The sequence below is a fragment of the Nerophis lumbriciformis genome, linkage group LG26 (genome assembly GCF_033978685.3).
Source record: "Nerophis lumbriciformis linkage group LG26, RoL_Nlum_v2.1, whole genome shotgun sequence".
In the NCBI taxonomy this organism is placed as follows: Eukaryota; Metazoa; Chordata; class Actinopteri; order Syngnathiformes; family Syngnathidae; genus Nerophis; species Nerophis lumbriciformis.
In genome coordinates, this window is record NC_084573.2 from 18,943,092 (window position 1) to 18,965,359 (window position 22,268).

Here is a 22,268-nt window from a genome sequence, read left to right on the forward strand (position 1 = left end):
TGATGGGCTTTCATTGCTGTGGTTTCCAAGGCCCCTTTATTTAACCTCCTGAGCAGTTATGTGGTCTGCATACATTCAAAACATACACATGGTAGTACAAATAAAGTAGTTGTCAGACGCTAATAATAAACAATAAATCAATTTTCAGACTGAAAATTAACAAACCTTTACACTAGTGAATTGCCTATTATTATGAATGTGCTTTGATGAGAGATAAATAACACCACGTGTGGATCTTTTGTTTAGGTGACAAGAATTATACAAAGCAAGAAAACACATGCTTTTCCCCTAATATACAGACTGCTTTATGTTAAAACTGTGAAGATACACTGGCTTGTATAAAAGTATTATGTTCTTTTTATGTGAAGCTAAAGAGGGATTAAAGTGGTGGGTTTTTTTTGTAGTGGCGGCAGGCAAAAGTCTTTTTTTGTCATGGGTATAGCTGCTGGTAGTGTCCCCCCAGCTCCCAAGCATCTCCCCCGTGTTACCACTTGCCAGGGATGGGCACCCCACATTCATACCAGCCGACGAAAGGGTGGGATGTCCTCCTGCCAATAACTCCAAAGGTGACAGGCTGCTGTCTGTAGGCACGGTAAAATCCTGGTAATGACATAAGTTAATTAGTAACCATCGTCAAGCTAAATGATGCAAGACCATATATGGCAGGGGTATTCATTAAAATGGTTTGGGGTCCTTATTTCCAGAAAGCTAAGAACTTCTCCCTTCACTATCAGTCTTATCTTGCAGATTCCAGAGAACCAGCGTCCTCTACAGTAGACATTTTTTTCAGAGTTACAGCAGCGCTCTGCTGTTTTTAAGGACCTTCTGCAAAAAAAGCTAGTAAAAGATCTTCTCTATGAGAGCACTCTAGTGTTTTTAAGAATCTGCTGCAAAAATGTTATTCTTTCACAAGTTGTTTTTTTAACTGAACTAGCATTCCACCAGTTGAATAGCCCAAACGATGAAAAAGAGAGGACCTAAAATGGAACCTTGAGGAACACCACTAGCATACTAAAGACGTTGAACAAAAGAATACTGACTACTATTGAAGTAAACACGCTACACCTGAGTTGCATAAATCATATCACGGAAAATAACTTCCAAAAAGGAAACACCTCAGTTATGTAAATCACAAGTTTGGACCCCTATATTCTATGTTTGCTAACAAGGTTAAAATGTCAATGCAAGGATCTGCCAATGTGTTTACAGTGGTCCAAGTTCCTCTATATTACAGGAGCACTTTAGTCTTCTTCTTATTTTTTTGCAAAAATGTTTGTTCCCCAAGTTTAGAACTGAACTGGGGGGGTATGGTGTCATTCCTGCGCCGCCAGTTAAATAGTCCTGATATATGGCCACCAAGATAGCTTAAAGAGGCTGTTTGCAAGTTGCTTAAAGTTCCAAAAACTATAACAACATACCACCTGGATTATGTTACCATTAGTGGTTGAACAGAACATATCACTTTTAAAATTTTTATTTTTATTTTTTACAATTTGTGTGGGTTCCCTCCGGGTACTCCGGCTTCCTCCCACCACCAAAAACATGCACTTGGGGATAGGTTGATTGGCAACACTAAATGGTCCCTAGTGTGTGAATGTGAGTGTGAATGTTGTCTGTCTATCTGTGTTGGCCCTGTGATAAGGTGGCGACTTATCCAGGGTGTACGCCGCCTTCCGCCCAAATGCAGCTGAGATAGGCTCCAGCACCCCCCCCGCGACCCCGAAAGGGACAAGCGGTAGAAAATGGATGGATGAAGCGGTAGAAAATGGATGGATGGATGGATTACTAATTATATTGAATAAGAAATGCTAAAAGGTCTACATCAGCGTTCTAAAAGCAGCAGAACACTATGGCATCTTTGTATTTTTATTTTTACAGTAGGTTCCCTAAAACAGAAAACACCTGTCATGCAGAAGATCTGAGACTGATGTTTTTAAAGTCAGTTCTTAAACACAGCAGTGCGCTCCTGTCACATGTAGAATCTTTGGTTAGCATAAAAATATGATTTTTTTTTACTACACAGTATTGTCCATTTGATGAGATAAAAACATGTAAGTCTTCCATTACATATTATGCATTATATATATATTTTAAGGTACAAGTCCAGCCCCCTCATCATTAGCTTTCTGAAAATATGACCCTCATAACCGTTTAGTTGACACCAGAGTTATGTATCCTGATGATTTTATCATGTTTTTAAATATGTCAACTGATTCTTCTAGTTAGTCTTTATAACATATGTACAACAATATAAAACATGTATAAAATTAATTCTAAAACTCCAATACGCAATCAGATGAATATCACCTTAATAAGGGTGCATTGTGGATTTTGGAATTCAAGGCCCAACCTAAACATAGAGCATGCACCATGAAGGACCCTGCGATCCGTAGGGGCCCCGTTTTGCATGAAGAAGCGCATGTAAAATGTCAATTAATGAATGACAGGGCGTATCACATGACATTTTACCGCAAATGTGTTCTTAGCCGCTTCCTGCTACGTCACTGATAAGAATATATTGGCAAATTTTCCGATATTCCCAGTGGCTTTTGTGGTGCAGAGTATTAGTGCTTGTCTTGTAAGGCAGATAGCTCTGAGTTGGGATCCTGCTCGGACATACATTTATGTTTTAATGACGCTAATATTGTTGTTTTGCACCAAAATATAACAATTTCTTACTCAAAAATAAATTTTGTACAAAACATGCATCAAATTAAATTCAAATATGGTTAAAAACATTCATAATGAAACAAGTGTAAACTTTTTTGAAATGGGAGCTCCAAAAAAAATTCTGCTTAGAGCCCAAATTGATATCATATATGATATATGCTATCCATCAATCTATTTTCTTGGATGTTGGTTTATTTTGGAAGAAAGTTGTCCCTCGTTTATAGCTGTTCTGAAAATGGCCACAATAAATTAATCTCCATGAAATTCAAAATATAAATAAAAAATTTCCATATCTAGGGCATAACAAACCTGTTTACTACCTTTTAAAAACACGTTTTAACATTATCGAAATCAGAATCAGCTTCATTGGCCAAGTATGATTAACACACAAGGACATTGTGTTTAATTTGTTCAATGTAAAAAACAAAGAAAAACGCATTTCGTGTCTAAGAGGATGAGCCCCTTTGACACAAAATGATACCCTTTAGTCACCTTTACACTCTTTTTAAGCCAATATAGTAATGCTGCCGGAGGCTGAGCCAATCAGTGACCATGATGCTGAACAGCAGGGAACAATACGAGGTATTGCTGTATTTCCAGTCATTTCCATCAGTTTCCGTTAATTCCAACCTGAGGCAGGTGGTTTTGTTTTACTGCTGATTGATTCTCAGGGACTAGTACCGCGCTTCATGATGAAGGCGTGAAATGCTGACGAAGAGGCAGATAATTGCAAAACAGGAAAAAAAGCAGTGAAACAAATAGAAAACAGTCCAAATTAGATCCAGATATAATATCTATGAATGCAGCATGTTCCCCTCGAGCTGCTTACCTTGAGCTGAAGGAAGAAAACTTGAGAGGTATGCAGGGCCAGTCCTGCCGTCCCTGTAGGAGTCCACAAACTGGCAATGGTCCTCTCCTTGCCCAAATGTATCTCCTATACTGTAGAAGGGCTCTGCAGAGAATAAAGAGGGCAAAGGTCATATTCTGTTATGTTTGTGTATTCCTACTGAAGAAAGCTTTTTTAAAGAACATCTGCATGTTATGTTTTATTCCTCATCAATTTATTTCAAGGCTGGTGGACTTTATTTTAAAAATAAAACTTTGTATACGTATATACAGTCGTGGTCAAAAGTTTACATACACTTGTAAAGAACATAATGTCATGGCTGTCTTGAGTTTCCAATCATTTCTACAACTCTTATATTTTTGTGATAGAGTGATTGGAGCACATACTTGTTTGTCACAAAAAACATTCATGAAGTTTGGTTCTTTTATGAATTTATTATGGGTCTACTGAAAATGTGACCAAATCTGCTGGGTCAAAAGTATACATACAGCAATGTTAATATTTGGTTACATGTCCCTTGACAAGTTTTACTGCAATAAGGCGCTTTTGGTAGCCATCCACAAGCTTCTGGTTGAATTTTTGACCACTCCGCTTGACAGAATTGGTGCAGTTCAGCTAAATTTGTTGGTTTTCTGACATGGACTTGTTTCTTCAGCATTGTCCACACGTTTAAGTCAGGACTTTGGGAAGGCCATTCTAAAACCTTAATTCTAGCCTGATTTGGCCATTCCGTTACCCCTTTTGACATGTGTTTGGGGTCATTGTCCTGTTGGAACACCCAACTGCGCCCAAGACCCAACAACATTTTAGGTTGTCCTGAAGAATTTGGAGGTAATCCTCCTTTTTCCCTGTCTCATTTAGTCTCTGTAAAGCACCAGTTCCATTGGCAGCAAAACAGGCCCAGAGCATAATACTACTACCACCATGCTTGACGGTAGGCATGGTATTCCTCAGAGGTGTGGACTCGAGTCACATGACTTAGAATCGAGTCAGACTCGAGTCATGAATTTGATGACTTTAGACTCGACTTGACAAAATGTAAAGAGACTTGCAACTCGACTTAGACTTTAACATCAATGACTTGTGACTTCACTTGGACTTGAGCCTTTTGACTTGACATGACTTGACATGACTTGCCACTTTCCCCAAAATCCAAAGCTTAAAAAGTTATTTGGGAGCGCTCCGTATTTTTCATTTTCTTCGTCTGTCTATCAGCGTGTTATTCCTGTCAGCTGGTGTGCTGTCAGTACAACAGCCAATCAAATTAGATCTACGTTGTTTTCATCACACAGCATTCATCCAATCAAATTGCAGTACAACCAATGAGGAAGAGTTGTCCAACAACGTGCCAGTGAGAAACAATTATGTTAAAGTTGGTTTCGTTCGGGTATAAAAACTACGACTTGGTCAACAAAAAACGAATTGCCGTATGCAAATCACGCAGTTCGAATATTACAGACGGAGACGCAACAACTTCCAACTTCGTTCGACATTTGAAGTTGCACAAAGAAGGGTAAGTTTTGAATGTAAGATAACGTTTATTGGCTAAGTAACGTGACTTTTATTTGCTGTGTAGTTAAATCAGTGAGGCTGCAAACTCACTGCTAACGTTATAACCATAGACATCTTATAAGTAGACGCAGCATAGAGCGCTACTGCCTACTGGCGCAGACGAGACGCGGGGCCGCCATCTTGGAGTGGTGATCCGCTCCACTCAGTGCAATTCATTTGGCAGGAGCAATGAACTGTCAGCGCATTTAATTCATTTTACCTCACTGAATACCACTGATTTTCACCCCCTTTTTGTCATACGTGTAGCTATGATAACAGACACATGTTTTGGCGTGTTTTATTATTCATAGTTTGCTTAACAGTAATATAATATTCTTATACGCTATAAGTGACCAGACGTCCGAGATCAAAACTGGGAATATAATCCCAGAGAAGGGGAAAAAAAACGGTAAACTATTTTTAAATTGAAGAAACAATATGATTAGGTTATATATACATATGCGTGTATCCTACATAAACAATGTATGAATACATTAGATATCTATATATCTTAGGGACCTATAGACTGTATCTCTGTTGCTTCAGCAGCAGAGAGTTTATTCTGTCTTGACACTTTGTATTGATATTTTCTATTACATTCTTCCCTTAAATGATAATGTTTGCAGTGATTGTTTTATATGTATTATTTTATGTAAGTCGCTTTGGATAAAAGCGTCTGCCAAATACTTAAACATATATAAACACCTGAAAGTCTTCATATCAGCTAAAACCACCAATCTGTTTCACTGGATTCAGAATAAAACCAAATTCTGTTTAACCCAACAATGTTAGTATTTGAATATTGTTACTTGAAGACTGATTCCTGGTTACAATTATACTGTTAAGAAAGTATTGTCTTATACTTTGCCTAAAATGAGAATGCATCATAATCAGTAGTGGCTGGTGAATTTTGTTTTAGGTGGGGCTGAAAGTTTGTAAACCAAACCCCTGTAGGGGCGTCATCCTCCCCCAGAAGATTTCTTTGTGATTTTCACATACAAATATTGAAGATCTTTGATCCTTCTCAACTCTGTGGTAATATTATTTTCATAAAATACAACCAATAGTACGTTAATGTTAAATCTTACTTGTGAAAAGTAATCCCCCGATTCCTATTTTCAACAGTCCGCTCATTTGAGCAGGAAAACGCTGAACACCATCTTTGTTTTCTACCTTTCAACTGTCAGTTTAGGCTGCTCGCCGGCCCCTCATCAGCACTTCAAGATGGCGGGCAAATTGCTCACGTCACAGCAACCAATGCTGCGTCTACTTATAAGATGTCTATGGTTATAACGTAATTGCAAACACGGCAATCTGTTGCGTCCACTGCAGTTTGCTACCTTATTCATACTTTTTGTCAAGTGATTTTTTTTTAAGCAGGGTTTCATGAGGTACCTATACATAACGTTACGTTAGTCAATGTATCACACACAGTAACGTAACGTTAGTCAATGTATCACACACAGTAACATTACGTTAGTCAATGTATCACACACAGTAACATTACGTTAGTCAATGTATCACACACAGTAACGTAACGTTAGACGGCAGTCAGCAGCACCGCGTATTTTAGCCACCTACAAAAAGACAAACATAGTCAAATAAAGGTCAGTTAAAATGTATACTATATTAAGAATATGTGTACATATTGCATAGGGTCCTGACATCTAAAAAGTACAACTCTGTTCATTGTTATGTTCATATATTTGTTATGTTTTTCATGTGTACGCAGACATAAACACACATACAGTATGAGATGAGATAAGGTAAGAACAGGATAGAAACTGCTGTGGAACTAGTTACAATGCAATATGCCATGGAAATACAATGTTAACACTTTTGTGCAAATAAGTACAGTTGCACTTGTTTTTTTCAAATGTGTTTATTCTGTAAAGGAATGAGTTACATGTTTAAAATGACTGGTTAATAGTGCTATTTTGAAGTGCAATGTCAGCACTATCTTTTCCCCTGCAATTTCAAATGCACTTGTTTTAATAAATAAATACAGCGTTTTAAAAGCATACACAATCTGTGTAAATATATTAGTCTGTGGTTAAATGACTTGAAAGGACTCGAAACTCAAAATGCAGGACTTGGGACTTGACTTGAGACTTTCCAGTCTTGACTTTGGACTTGACTCGGACTTGCCCTGTCTTGACTCGGGACTTGACTCGAGACTTGAGGGTAAAGACTTGAGACTTACTTGTGACTTGCAAAGCAATGACTTGGTCCCACCTCTGGTATTCCTGGGTATAAAGGCCTCACCTTTTCTCCTCCAAACATATTGCTGGGTGCTGTGGCCAAACAGCTCAATTTTTGTTTCATCTGACACACAGAACTTTCCTCCAGAAGGTCTTATCTTTGTCCATGTGATGTCAGATGAAACAAAAATTGAGCTGTTTGGCCACAATACCCAGCAATATGTTCGGAGGAGAAAAGGTGAGGCCTTTAACCCAGCAGATTTGGTCACATTTTCAGTAGACCCATAATAAATTCATAAAATAACCAAACTTCATGAATGTTTTTTGTGACAAACAAGTATGTGCTCCAGTCACTCTATCACAAAAAAAAAAAGAGTTGTAGAAATTTAAAAAATAAGAGTTGTAAAAATTATTGGAAACTCAAGACAGCCATGACAATGTGTTCTTTACAAGTGTATGTAAACTTTTGACCACGACTGGCCGACTGTTCACTTTCTGCTGACTTTTCAATTGTTTCCTTAGGCTAAGAATTAGAAACAAGACGTTTTCCAAAACGGATTGGATTAGTTGAAATTACATTAAATTTGCTTTCATTGTTTTATTGTTTATAGAGATATGTTTCCTCCCTCTGCTTGGGGCTAGTCTTTACCATGACCACTAACATCTGTAAAATTTAACAGAGCAAGCAGACTGATTTATAAGCATAGACATACGTTTTGCCTATAATCCCTTTTTATATTTTACAATATGTGACTGTCATTAACATTGTTGGTAGTAGAAATGTTGCTATGTTGAATATCGAGATCATCATCAACTTACCTCGAAGGCCGTCTCCCATGAAGATCTTGTATCGCAGAGAGTTGCACAAAACTACACCCACAAACTTCCTGTACCACGTCCGTTTGACGTACTGGCTGCCCTTACATGAGCTGTGGGCAGGGTTATAGCGGAAAGAAAAGGGGACCCATATTGGTTCTCCACCTGCAAAAGCAATAGATTGGATGAGAAGGTGTAAACATGTCACACATACGCAGGTAGGTTCACTGCTGGTGTCCCTCAGGGGTGAGTCCGAAAGCCATTGATGTTTGAAATAATGTCACTTTTATCAATATTTTCATTGATTTGAACCCAAAAAAGGCTGTTACATTTTTCAAACTAAAAACAGCACATATACTTTTTTACAGCCAGAGAAGCAACTAACAAGTTGCAGTCATGTTATTGTTATGATAGAATATACAAACAATGATAGCTGTTTGCTATCCAAATCGCTATCATTAGCTAACAACACCCAAAGCTATTGGGGCTCGTACACAGATTACGTACGGGTGTTGTTACATCATTATGTGCTAAAATTTGTAAGAGGGCGGGATATAATGCTTGAAATACAATGGAAAGTTAGCACCCTCTAGGCATCCGCGTAAAGTTTGCAAACAGCCCCTTCAACGGGATTATTTTAGCAAGCTTTTCAAAAGGTTTATGCCAGTGAATATATTTTTCCCTATTAAATATTATTTACATTTTTGCTCATTTCAAAATATGGCAATGTAATACCTTTGATGATGGTGTCCATCAGGCCTGAGCACCAGAGCCACTACAATTGTGGTAAATCACATTGCATTGCAATACAATCACTAGTGTTATCAGCCACTCAATGATTTACTTGAAAATTTTCTTTTACTGCTGAATATTTTTTTTTTATACTTCATAATGTTTTTATGGCAGCATTTTTTTCCTCATGTTGTATGCAGGGCTGCCCCTCCCCTCACACACTGTGAAATTTTACAGCAAACATAATCCTAGACCGTTCCTGCTCTGTCACTGATAACAATATAATGAAAAACTTCTCGTCATTTTTGTTTTGTTGCTGCATTAGTACCTTATTTTTCGGACTATAAGTCGCAGTTTTTTTTCATAGTTTGGCCGGGCTCCAGTGCGAATTATATATGTTTTTTTCCTTCTGTATTGTGCATTTTCAGCAGGTGCGACTTATACTCCGGTGCGACTTATACTCCGAAAAATACGGTACTTGTCTTGTAATGCAATCGTACAGGGTTCGATTGGGGAATAGCATGGTGTCCACTTTCCAATATTATGCTGGCCGGGAAAGGTCACAACAATTGCAAACGCCACAACACAACAACTTTAAACTTTAAACCACGAAAGCCAACTAAAGCCAACGGAAGTGACAGCGGACCAACTTTTGCTGACGGAACAAGTGGCTAAAGCAGAGAAAAAATATATTTTTGAAAAATATACTTTTCAAAAATATTTTTGAAAAGTATATTGTCACGTTCAAACACAGGACATCTATTAAACAAGACAAAAAGGCAAGGAATCAAACAGAGACAGAATTCAATTTGGACTCAATTGAGGAAAGACATGGCCACTGCACTCTCTGCACAGTCCTGCACCACGCTCTGACGAAGAAGGTTATCGTCTCCTCTTTTATTTAGAGATTTCAATGTTTACGCAACAACACCTGTCTCAGCAGGAATGGGGAGTATGTAAACAGTCATTGTTGTCGGTCACATTGAAGACAAAAGAAGAAGATCCCTCAGGCTTGGGTTCGTCCTGGATTCAGCTTGGGCAGGTTTTCAAGGACAATGGATGACCCCTCCCGTCTCATTCCATCGTCCACAGCGGAATCTTCCAAGCGTTTGGCTTGGTGCAACAAAGACCGCTTCTTGTCTGTTCATTGAGAACTCAGAACGGAAAGTTTTTTGATAATTTAAATACAATTTTTCTGACATATATTATTAATGATTCATGATGGTCAGAAAGTGAAATTTATCAAAATAACTTACCAGGCCCGGCCCTAACCAATCTGGCGCCCTAGGCAAGATTTTAGGTGGCGCCCCCCCCCACATCGGCAGTGAAGTGTATATACTCACAAGAACCCGAATAGCTTTGTCTTTGACCTTTTTTTTTTACTTACAACTATACCTAATATATAAAGGGGTGGAAAAGTGACTATTACCTGCAGGGCAAACATTAGCTAACCAGAAGGCAATAATGTAAACAAAAAACACCTGCTTAAAAGATCTAATACAAATGTCCCTGAGGAATGTAAGGTGGGAGTACTGTAATTACCTAACGTTACATTATTATTTTCCATAACAATTTAGCCCCCTCCACAATATTAACCCGACGTTAAAACAGAACTAGCTATTTATTGATTAGCAATTGCCGAATCATGTAACATTAGCTTAATGCTAAAAAGCCAGGTTACTATCACATTCTGTAACAGACAAATCATTTCATGTAGGCTAACGTTACCTACCTGCTACCTCTGTCTTTTCTCGTTTCTCCTCCTCTTCTTTTCTCTTTTTTCTTCCCTGGGCACCTGACAGTTTTGGCCGTTTTGACATCTTGTGTTGATTTTTTGATGTGGTGACGTCCAAAAAGAGTCATAATACGGGAAGGGAGGGGGCGCACCGTGCGGGGGGAGGAGGGGGGGCGTAATGTTGTAACAAATAATCCATCCATCCATCCATCTTCTTCCGCTTATCCGAGGTCGGGTCGCGGGGGCAGCAGCCTAAGCAGGGAAGCCCAGACTTCCCTCTCCCCAGCCACTTCGTCCAGCTCCTCCCGGGGGATCCCGAGGCGTTCCCAGGCCAGCCGGGAGACATAGTCTTCCCAACGTGTCCTGGGTCTTCCCCGTGGCCTCCTACCGGTCGGACATGCCCTAAACACCTCCTTAGGGAGGCGCTCAGGTGGCATCCTGACCAGATGACCGAACCACCTCATCTGGCTCCTCTCGATGCGGAGGAGCAGCGGCTTTACTTTGAGCTCCCCCCGGATGACAGAGCTTCTCACCCTATCTCTAAGGGAGAGCCCCGCCACCCGGCGGAGGAAACTCATTTCGGCCGCTTGTACCCGTGATCTTGTCCTTTCGGTCATAACCCAAAGCTCATGACCATAGGTGAGGATGGGAACGTAGATCGACCGGTAAATTGAGAGCTTTGCCTTCCGGCTCAGCTCCTTCTTCACCACAACGGATCGATACAGCGTCCGCATTACTGAAGACGCCGCACCGATCCGCCTGTCGATCTCACGATCCACTCTTCCCTCACTCGTGAACAAGACTCCGAGGTACTTGAACTCCTCCACTTGGGGCAAGATCTCCTCCCCAACCCGGAGATGTAACAAATAATATTTCTATTAAATAGGCTTTACTTTGCATTTTAATTAACGTGAGATTATTTTTTTGTATTTAGAAATAATAGTAACAACTTTTTTTTTTTTTTTTTCTCTCCAACATTTGTGGCACTGGCATGGCGCCCCCTGATGGACGGCGCCCTTAGCATTTGCCTATACGGCCTATGCCACGGGCCGGCCCTGTAACTTACTATCACTTACTTTTCCAACTTTGCTCATTAAAACATTTTCAATTTTCCGCCTCTGCCACTTGGACCGTCGGCTAAACTTGGTCCACCGTCAATTCCGTTGTGTCCGTCACTTCTGTTGTCACTTAAAGTTGTTGTGTTGTGGCATTTGTATGTGTTGTGGCTTTTGCAATCGTGCTGTAGCGGAAAGTTGCTGTGTTGTGGCTTAGCATTTGCATTTGTTGTGACCTTTCTTGGCCACCGTAAAATATGGTTGCATATACAGTGAAACAATCGATTTACTTCAGTATACAAACGTTTCGACTTACGAACCGCAAATCGGATAGAAATACACTTTATTGTACGAAAGTTTGAATTCAGTTTGACGGCTGCGTCCTTCGCAGTGCGCATGTGTGGGGCACTGATGTCATTGCGGTGTGCGAATGATGTACCATTTAAAAAAAAAAGCTCCAAGTGTCCTTCGAAACCAGCCGACAAATGTGTCCATTAGCAACAAGTGTTCATGTGATGTGTCCTTTCATATCGCAAGATTCTTTATGCGCCCAGTTATTAAAAAATATTTTCAACGTCCAGCGCTATGTGGCGCAAAAAGAGAGACTTTAAAATGTAGGTATAGCTTTATTTATTCATTTAAAACATCTAAAACCAGACATGTAAAGTTGGGGTGACAGTAGTCATATAAATTTGTGTTAAAATACGAGACCTAGACTATCGTAATGTTGAGCGACCTCCATGCTCTTCGCTCCTCTCTTTACCCCAAGAGAGAGCCACATATTCGGGCATTGCAGGCGGCTTCGTCCCGGAGCTTTTTTCAATGTTTGGAAGTAAAACCTGACATATTTTCTTCAAATTTTTACACCTAAATAGCTTGACTTATGTCTCAATATACTGTATGTCCTATTAATGTGTGACTCTAATAATTGATCTTTCGAACTATTTGTACATTTTAAATAATTTTAGTTGTTTGTTTGTAGATGCTATGTACGTTTTTATTTAATTGGCAAATATGTTTAATTCACTGTTAATGTGATCTTGTGTTTACGTTTGTTCTCCTGTTCTGTTTACGGCGATCAAAAAGGAAATGGACACTTAAGAAAATGTCAAGGACAACAGAGCAAAAATAGATGGACATAAGTACAGTATATGCACGTTTGGCTGATCATCTGAAAGCTATTTTTCTAACTGCAGAAATTAATACATAAAGTGCTGAAAATACCGCTGTTGTGATTAACTTCCTGCCTTGAGTGCAACTATTCCAAATAGAATATTGTCAGTGTTTCCAAATCATACCTGTTACCTATCCACTTTGTGCCTCGTGAAATATAAGGCCCTTCCAAATCATATTCCACGTAATATTTACAAGTACAGTTGAAAGTACAAACAATTACAACAAGATAAAAAAAACCCCATGGCACTATTTAGAATTAATTAAAAAATAATCTGGGCTTTTACAGAAGACATTTCTATTCCCTATTACTTTAAAACATGTTGACAATTATATCCGAGTAGTATTGTGTGAGGTTACTGTAAGGATTCCAAGAAGAAAGGAAGATCATCTTGTTTCTAAGGGTACATGTACACCACCATCAAGTGAGTTTGCAAAGCTGATGGTTGTATTAGATATCACATTTACATACAGCAATCATCACATATTTGTCCATAAACTACTTTATAACTATTAAATAAGAATAATAACATTGAAATTATTTTATTTGCTTCATAGAGAAAATCATGGTCCCTCCAGTTAATAAAAATGAATTAATGCATAAATAAATTAAAAATGTAATACATAACAAGCAGCTATCTAAAGACTTCTTATTAATGAAATCTACAGCATATTTAAAGCAAATTTTGAAAACAACAAAGCTGACCCGAGTGCTTCACAAATTAGGTTACGTACAGTATAAAGTACTTCACTATGTTTAAAAATATACAATTTCTCTTTGGGCGAAAGATAAATCTGGCAACAGCAACACACATACAAAACTACTTTTGCTTCATAATTTAATATTTTGTTAGGTCTAGCTTTTCTTTTCTCCACTTTGTGGACCGGACTGCAAGCAGCAGGATGTGAACATGTGACACAAACAGGAAGTGTTGCAAAGGCTAGACTGTCCTAATAACATCGCTCCAGCTGCGGCTGGAGGACTCTCTCCAGGACCCACACTTCCTCGACCGCATGAGCTGGGTCCTTGGAAGGATGCAGCCGCCGAATTGGGACACAGCTATAGTGTGCCTGCAGGCAGCCATTGTGGGCGGGGTTATTAAACTCAGTTAGCAGAACAGTGCAGCTCTTAGCTACTGTCCTAATTGCTACTTTGTGTGTTTTTAAAGTTTTTTTTAACCTTTTTACAGTATTTTTCGAGTTTTGCTAAAATATGCAATGGACAAACGATATGTGGTTTGAAAAATGCAGGATGTATCCACAGCGTTGTCGTCATTGGCTCTCCTCGCCCACTTTTACACAAAGAGGATTAACCAACAAGATAGAGTGGATTTTATTTTTTATTCTTAAGCATTGTAGCAACCTGGCTGTTCAAGTTAAGAAGTTTGGTGATTTCAAACTGAGTGCACAACAGTGCTAGTGACAGTGTGTGTGGCGGCTGCATTAGAAGACGGACAGTTTTCCGACTTTGTTATTAAATAGAAAGTTGATCCATCATCTCCTTGTTATGTTTGTTTGATATACAGTACACTATAGCGCTTTATATTGTTTTTAAAGTATACAAACGTTTACTAAAATACAGACTTTTGTCGATGCTGGAACCCATTATTCATATTTACAGAACTATTGTTTCAATATAAAAAACTTTTCTATTTATGAACCCTGTTCAGAACCAATTAAGTTCGTAAATTGAGGTTACATTGTAAAAGGATGAGTTACAGTTTGCACAGTACACATGTATCGCTAGTATGACTCAGCAGATGTTTCAATACGACATATAGCCAATCTACTGTATACAAACTTACCAGGCGGCCTTTCGATGAGAAGAGGATCGTCTAAAACAAAAAATGTGGAAGGAAAAGTACACAGACGTTTAGTTTAATTTGTTCACCTGATCTACAAATACATTGTTGGCCTGCGCCAACTTCTTCAAGGATCGATAATTTTTATTGGATTATTATTACTTTGCGGCCAAATAAACAACTCTATTTCTCAAAGGTTGAACTGCCATTTGCTCACCTGATTCAGTGACATAGGTGAGTGTATCGCTGACCGGACCCAACCCAAACACATTCTTGGCCTGGACTTTGAAGTAGTACCTGCAAAAAAAACAAACCAGGACTGAATGATCTCAAAAGGGATTTACCATCATTCTGTTGCAGCTCTGTGAAAGAGGGGGTAATGCTAATGACTCTCGCAGATGACTGAGCAGGCTTTGCTCGACCTGATTCCGGACTAAAATCTGTTTTCTATTCGTACGGTTCCAAAGTGGGCGCAGCGGATATGTTGGCGGGAATGTGCTGAAGGGACAAAGTGGCGATTAGGCGATAGCAAGGAAGGATGAAAATGAAAGAGACAAGCATGTGGAAAACGTAAAAGTATGGAGCTGATGAACACTGACGGCGACTCATAATTTGGAAGATCCCTCAAAAGAGGAATGTATTCGCTGTGAGAAGCCAGCTTTCACATCAGAGGGTAAAGCAGAGAGACATGTAGGGCTTAGTCGACTTTGCCTCCGGGTGGTGGAGGAATTATCGGAAGAGCACGACTTAGAGGAGGAGCAGCGTCAGTCCATTCATGCGAGCAACGTGCAAGGTCACGTACAGTCAGTTCATGGTCTCAGCTGTTTGTTAGCCAAGAGCCTTCACCGCCAAGCCTCCTGGATCCAATCACCACAGCCACATAACAACAGTGACCAAAATATACAGTGTATGTCACCAGCGACAACGAGTGGACAGAGGGGAGCAGAGGAAAGGAAAGCAGATGCAGAAGTAGATGATGTCATGAAAGAACATTTGAACCAGAAAACAAATACTAGAAAATAACACAGTCAAACTGAGTGCATGATTTTCACTTTCAGTTTTCTTTCATTAGAGAAAAAGAAAGCTTTTCTGGACACTTGCCAATACACCTGATGTTACTAAAATGCAGTTGGTGAGAAAAATACAGTACAGTACAAAGGCAGGGCTGCCCAAAGTCTGGTCTAGGGGCCATTTGTGGGCCAGCAACTCGTTTATCATTGGCCCACAGTAGGGTTGCGCGATATAGACGATATACAATATAATTTATAAAAATTTGGCTAACGAAAGGGATTTTTAATACTATTGTTATATCGTGATAGTCAATGTTCCCTCTAATTTTTAATGTTTGTGAGCAAACGCACAAACTCCCTGAGCATTCAGTGGAGCACATGCGGGCAACATCAGACATGCACACTGTGGCCACACCAGCGTCACACCTGTCCCAAACCTGACATCATAACAATTTAAATATTTTATTAAAATAATTTTCTGATTTAAGTGATTTTGCCCTCTTACAATGACAATAACAAAAAAACATGTTTTTCATGACCTATGTGCTAGTATTGTATGTCTGGCTGCGGGTCCTGCCTTTAAAAGAAATGTTACCCCTTTCAGAGATTACATTTAGTTCCTTTAACTTTCTGTCTGTAAAATACATCTTTTTATTAGCATTTATGAAATCTAGTGACAATATTTCATGAATAATATCCTTAGATTAACATTCTTAATAAATGGCAGTAAAATAAGCACACATCTGATTGAGGAGTCAGAGTGTTACAACCTGGCATTTACACATTGTGTGGCGTTGGGGTTGTCCAACTTTTTGTGTGACCATAAACGCAACACTGGCTAAGTGCCATGAGTGCGTGTGTTGGTGCAGGTGAGACAGAGCGAGCGGCTTCTGTTGAAACGACGAATGACAAAGTTGGTTTAAGCCTGGTTTGTATGGCAGAAAATGACCAGTTTTTATAGATACATTTTTTTTTACTCATGTTTTTGGTGTGGTTACAAACAGTTTTGCTCAATAAAGTGATTGATGGAATTCCTGTCCGTAAAGTGTTGACAAAAATTGTTTTATTCATTGGGGCCACTCTTGTTGTCACTTGTCACTCATAGAGTTGCATTGCAAAATCATACAGAATAAATTGTAATGTGTTTATTTTATTTAAAGTTCAGATGGGATTTTTGATTTTCTGCGCGGCATTAATTTGCTGTGCGCAGAGGACGCGTGAGCAGTGCGCAATTGTGCAGGCGCGCACCTTAGAGGGAACGTTGGTGATAATGCATGTTGATGACACATTCTAGCTGTGTCCCAAAACAATGTTGCATCCTCTCTAGCAACTAAAGTCCCTCCACAGTGCAACGCTACTTTTAAGTCAGCAATCCTGCATGGCAGCAATGGATATTGTTACACCGCTATCCTGCGTTTTTGTCTGATTATAATTGTGAATACAAATTTAACTATTCAATGATTTTGACAATTTGAAGTATCAGCATTAATATGATCCAATACCACTACTTGGTATTGGAGCAATACCCAAATTTGCCCTATGGCCAAAAACATATGTAAAGTAACCAAACAACAGAATAATAATTGTTAAGTACAGTTTAACAGAAGTGTATGTAGAACCATGTTACAACAGAAAGTAACCAGATATTAACAGTAAATTAGCAAATAGATTATAATAATTTTGAGAAAATAATACAACCGGAAATTACGTAATATGTCATCAGCCTAATTAGGAGCCTTTGTAAACCGTTTTAAAATAACTATAATATTATTTCCAGATCAAATAATGTATCGGTTTATATATTATCGCAAGAGCCTGCAATATACAAACCCCGTTTCCATATGAGTTGGGAAATTGTGCTAGATGTAAATATAAATGGAATACAATGATTTGCAAATCATTTTCAACCCATATTCAGTTGAATATGCAACAAAGACAACATATTTGATGTTCAAACTGATACTTTTTTTTTTTTGCAAATAATCATTAACTTTAGAATTTGATGCCAGCAACACGTGACAAAGAAGTTGGGAAAGGTGGCAATAAATACTGATAAAGTTGAGGAATGCTCATCAAACACTTATTTGGAACATCCCACAGGTGAACAGGCAAATTGGGAACAGGTGGGTGCCATGATTGGGTATAAAAGTAGATTCCATGAAATGCTAAGTCATTCACAAACAAGGATGGGGCGAGGGTCACCACTTCATCAACAAATGCGTGAGCAAATTGTTGAACAGTTTAAGAAAAACCTTTCTCAACCAGCTATTGCAAGGAATTTAGGGATTTCACCATCTACGGTCCGTAATATCATCAAAGGGTTCAGAGAATCTGGAGAAATCACTGCACGTAAGCAGCTAAGCCTGTGACCTTCGATCTCTCAGGCTGTACTGCATCAACAAGTGACATCAGTGTGTTATGGATATCACCACATGGGCTCAGGAACACTTCAGAAACCCACTGTCAGTAACTACAGTTGGTCGCTACATCTGTAAGTGCAAGTTAAAACTCTCCCATGCAAGGCAAAAACCGTTTATCAACAACACCCAGAAACGCCGTCGGCTTCGCTGGGCCTGAGCTCATCTAAGATGGACTGATACAAAGTGGAAAAGTGTTCTGTGGTCTGACGAGTCCACATTTCAAATAGTTTTTGGAAACTGTGGACGTCGTGTCCTCCGGACCAAAGAGGAAAAGAACCATCCGGATTGTTATAGGCGCAAAGTTGAAAAGCCAGCATCTGTGATGGTATGGGGGTGTATTAGTGCCTAAGACATGGGTAACTTACACATCTGTGAAGGCGCCATTAATGCTGAAAGGTACATACAGGTTTTGGAGCAACATATGTTGCCATCCAAGCAACGTTACCATGGACGCCCCTGCTTATTTCAGCAAGACAATGCCAAGCCATGTGTTACATCAACGTGGCTTCATAGTAAAAGAGTGCGGGTACTAGACTGGCCTGCCTGTAGTCCAGACCTGTCTCCCATTGAAAATGTGTGGCGCATTATGAAGCCTAAAATTCCACAACGGAGACCCCCGGACTGTTGAACAACTTAAGCTGTACATCAAGCAAGAATGGGAAAGAATTCCACCTGAGAAGCTTAAAAAATGTGTCTCCTCAGTTCCCAAACGTTTACTGAGTGTTGTTAAAACGAAAGGCCATGTAACACAGTGGTGAACATGCCCTTTCCCAACTACTTTGGCACGTGTTGCAGCCATGAAATTCTAAGTTAATTATTATTTGCAAAAAAAAATAAAGTTTATGATTTTGAACATCAAATATCTTGTCTTTGTAGTGCATTCAATTGAATATGGGTTGAAAAGGATTTGCAAATCATTGTATTCCGTTTATATTTACATCTAACACAATTTCCCAACTCATATGGAAACGGGGTTTGTACATTGCGACATAGAATCGGACAAATAAACACTAGACATTTGATCAAAAACCAATGAAGCATCATTACTGCCATATTACTCAAAAATACAACTTGATGAGTTTTGATAATTTTATAAAGTTCTCATTTTTAAAAGCTATTTTTACGTGTCAAGATGTATTAGCCCCTGATGTGATGTGTAAAGAAATACAAAGGTACAGTAGTGAAGGTGTGCAGACTGGAGCTGCAGTCGGTGGGAGCTGTAGAGTGAAAAGGTGCCGGACGACTCTGGGTCAGTCTGCGTTCTCAGTGAAAGCCTCACATCTGTGGAACTATTTGCCACTGGAGTTAAAGTCACAGTCGGACATTAAACTTTTCTTCACAAAACTGAAAAAGTGGCTTAAGGAAAATCAGAAGTGTGAGCACTAGAACTGCGTGTAGTATGGACAAACAGGGCCAATTATTTTCAATGTGTTTTTATTTTTGTACTTGTCTTAATCCTTTTGTATATTTTTTAAACTTTTTTTTTTTAGAAGCCTAACCAGGGACAAGGGTTGCAAATTAGCCTGTGGCTAGAAGTCCTATGTACTTTGACAACGGTTACCTGTGGGTAGCAATGTTTAATTGTACTGTCCTTGTCAAATAAATACATAAATAAATAAATAAATAAATAAATAAATACATTGAGGCCATTATGCCCTTCCCTAGCCCACACTACACCATTAGAACATTATGAGGGAGGGTTAGGACAGCGCTTAAGTAAAATAATGAAAGAGGTTTTACTAAATATGTTACATGATCAGGACTGGGTAAAATAATCGATTCGATGACAATATAAGGTCATCGAAGCCATCACTACTTTACCCGGATTCAAGCAGCTTGTTCGCTACGTACTGATCATGGAACGTAAACATCTGACATTAACGGTTATTATTATTGATTATATTTGTAACTGAGAGTTTTGTAAGACCACCACGGAAGAACTGATGGCAGCTGCACTTGGGAGGTACTTTTGTCCACATCTTAATCTCTCTGCACGCAGCACTGTTGTCAGTGCGCCAGAAAAACCAAGTGCATACTTCTGGCCTTCACAATAAAATCGCTGTGCGTTATATCCTGTCTGACTGCGCTAACCAAAAAGGAGTCCCAGGAGAATACTGTAGCGTACACATTTATGTTCTCATTTTGCACTTGAAGAAACAATACCAGGGTTTCCCGCAGCGCTTTGTTGTTAAGGTGGCCGCCTTAACAACAAAGAGCCACCGCCTAAACTAAAGTCTTAACAAGCTGCTCCGCTTAGTTCTGCCTCTGCCTTTGTCAGTATGTCTCTGCAGCACCCAGCATTGTCCCACCCACAGAACCATCTGATTGGTTACACGCAGAGCGGTAACAGCTAATCAGCAGTGCGTATTCAGAGCGCTTGGAGCCAATGCTCCTGTGGTGGAGTGAGCAGATAAGGCAGCGGGCTCTCCCCAAATTATAATAAACACCTCCCAGTCAACTACTAGTAACATCATTGACGTTCCAGAAACATAAACGGCAGCTCAGCTCGCTCGCAGTCCTTCAGGTGAAGGCTAATTAGCTTTTAGCGTAACGTTAGCTCACTGTGCGTTGTGTGCGTTGTGTGCATTACGGACAGCAAAGCCCTGTCTGTCTGAGAGAAAGACAAGCATTATTGACCTACAGTTAACAACTAAGTTATATCACTTTACCTTTTTCTGTGTTGATTGAGCTGTGTTAAAGCAGCAAAAACCGACATTATGTTAAATGAAGAGTTTCCTGAAGCTGTCTCTGATAGTTGATATAATAATGTAACTGCAACATAAAGCCTACATCAACTCCATGGTGTTCAGGGATGAATAGTCTCTCCTATTGCTATGGTACTATTTTTTCAGCTATAGTTACATTAATCATTAGTAATGTAGCAGCCTAGTTTTGAATGGCAGTGTCCCTGCTATCACATGTTGATAAAAATATAACATTTACATAATAAAAATCAACTACAGGCTTCGCAAATGCTGTAATAAATTAAGCATGATGAGTTGAGCATATGTCAGCATGTAACTCTTAACTCTTTTTTTCCAAACGCTTATTGCAAACGCTTACTTACAGTAAGTCATTCATTTGACTTAGTAAGTTATTATTTTGTCATTATTTTGACTTACTAAGTCATAATAATAACATACTTAGTATTTCAGGTAAATAGTACTGTTTTGTTTTTACTTTACGGAAAAAATATCAAGATATATATCGTATATTGCCATTCAGCAAATGGAGCGGAAAACACAACCAAAAGTTGTAGGCTTCTTCACACGACAAAGCCAGCCTACTTCACCACAGTCTGTAGTCTATTGCCCCCCCCAGGCTGTGGTGGCAGCGACGAGGTGTAGACGTGATGGCGACAGGCCGAGTTACACCGATCCTTACACCCACCTAACCCCTTCCCCGGTCCCCTCTCCCTGAAGAGTCACCACCTTAACTAACAAATTTTCTGGGGGAAACACTGAATACAATAATGCAATTTGTAGTAATAGAATGTTGCATTACAAGTACAAGACACTTTCAATATTTAAGTATATCTCGAATCTTATTGAGTTACAACCTTATGAATCGAAATTGATTCGATGTGAAAAATTGAACATGATACCCAGCCCTATATATGACATTATATTAATGCTTATAGCTACCTGCTTTGTCACCTCTAGCACAAAGCTGAGATGCCGACTGTTATGTCTTTGAATGTTAAAAATGTTTTTTTTTTTACAGTACTCACGCTAGATTGTATTTTTTGTTTATTAAGCACAGTAAAACCAAACTACCATGATGGACCTCCCATCCTTAAATGTTTTCATAAATAAATACATTTCACAAAATGTGTATAGTAGAGAGCCAATATAAATATTTGGAAAAGGGCACTTCAATAACTAACTTGGAAGTTGATGCATGTTTTTTCCATGAAAAACCTTGAGTTCCGTTCATTGCTTTTGTTTTAAGAAGACATGCTATCATATTCTGATAAAACTTCTGCTATGGCAACATCAGCTCCAAACCTCCCTCATAACAGCCTGATCTAACTACTCATAGCTGAGTAGTCCAAGATGGAATTGTGTTATTACGTAGTTGTGTTGTGATTAATTTAACCGCCTTGTGGTGTTAGAAATAGCTTATTCTGCAAATTCTGCATGGTGACACGTGATCCACGTATGACTTAATCTAATGAGGAGAACACCTTGTGGAAACATGTCCACATCAGAGTGTCTACATATGGTGAGTGTGTGTATGTCTGACAACCAGAAGGA

The 22,268-nt window shown here is 39.1% G+C and overlaps 1 protein-coding gene across 2 annotated transcripts in view; it reads right to left on the reverse strand.

Annotated features, from left to right (window-relative positions):
- Positions 1 to 383: 383 nt before the first annotated feature.
- Positions 384 to 22,268, reverse strand: part of fndc1 (fibronectin type III domain containing 1) — a 76,592-nt gene continuing 54,707 nt past the window's right edge. For both annotated transcript variants that reach the window (XM_061987271.2, XM_061987270.2), the window contains exons 18-22: positions 14,800 to 14,879; positions 14,586 to 14,615; positions 8,089 to 8,250; positions 3,500 to 3,622; positions 384 to 600 (exon numbers count right to left, since the gene is read on the reverse strand). In XM_061987271.2, the coding sequence (XP_061843255.2) occupies positions 485 to 600; positions 3,500 to 3,622; positions 8,089 to 8,250; positions 14,586 to 14,615; positions 14,800 to 14,879 (511 nt within the window). In that variant the 3' untranslated portion in view covers positions 384 to 484. The remainder of the gene's footprint in view (positions 601 to 3,499; positions 3,623 to 8,088; positions 8,251 to 14,585; positions 14,616 to 14,799; positions 14,880 to 22,268) is intronic.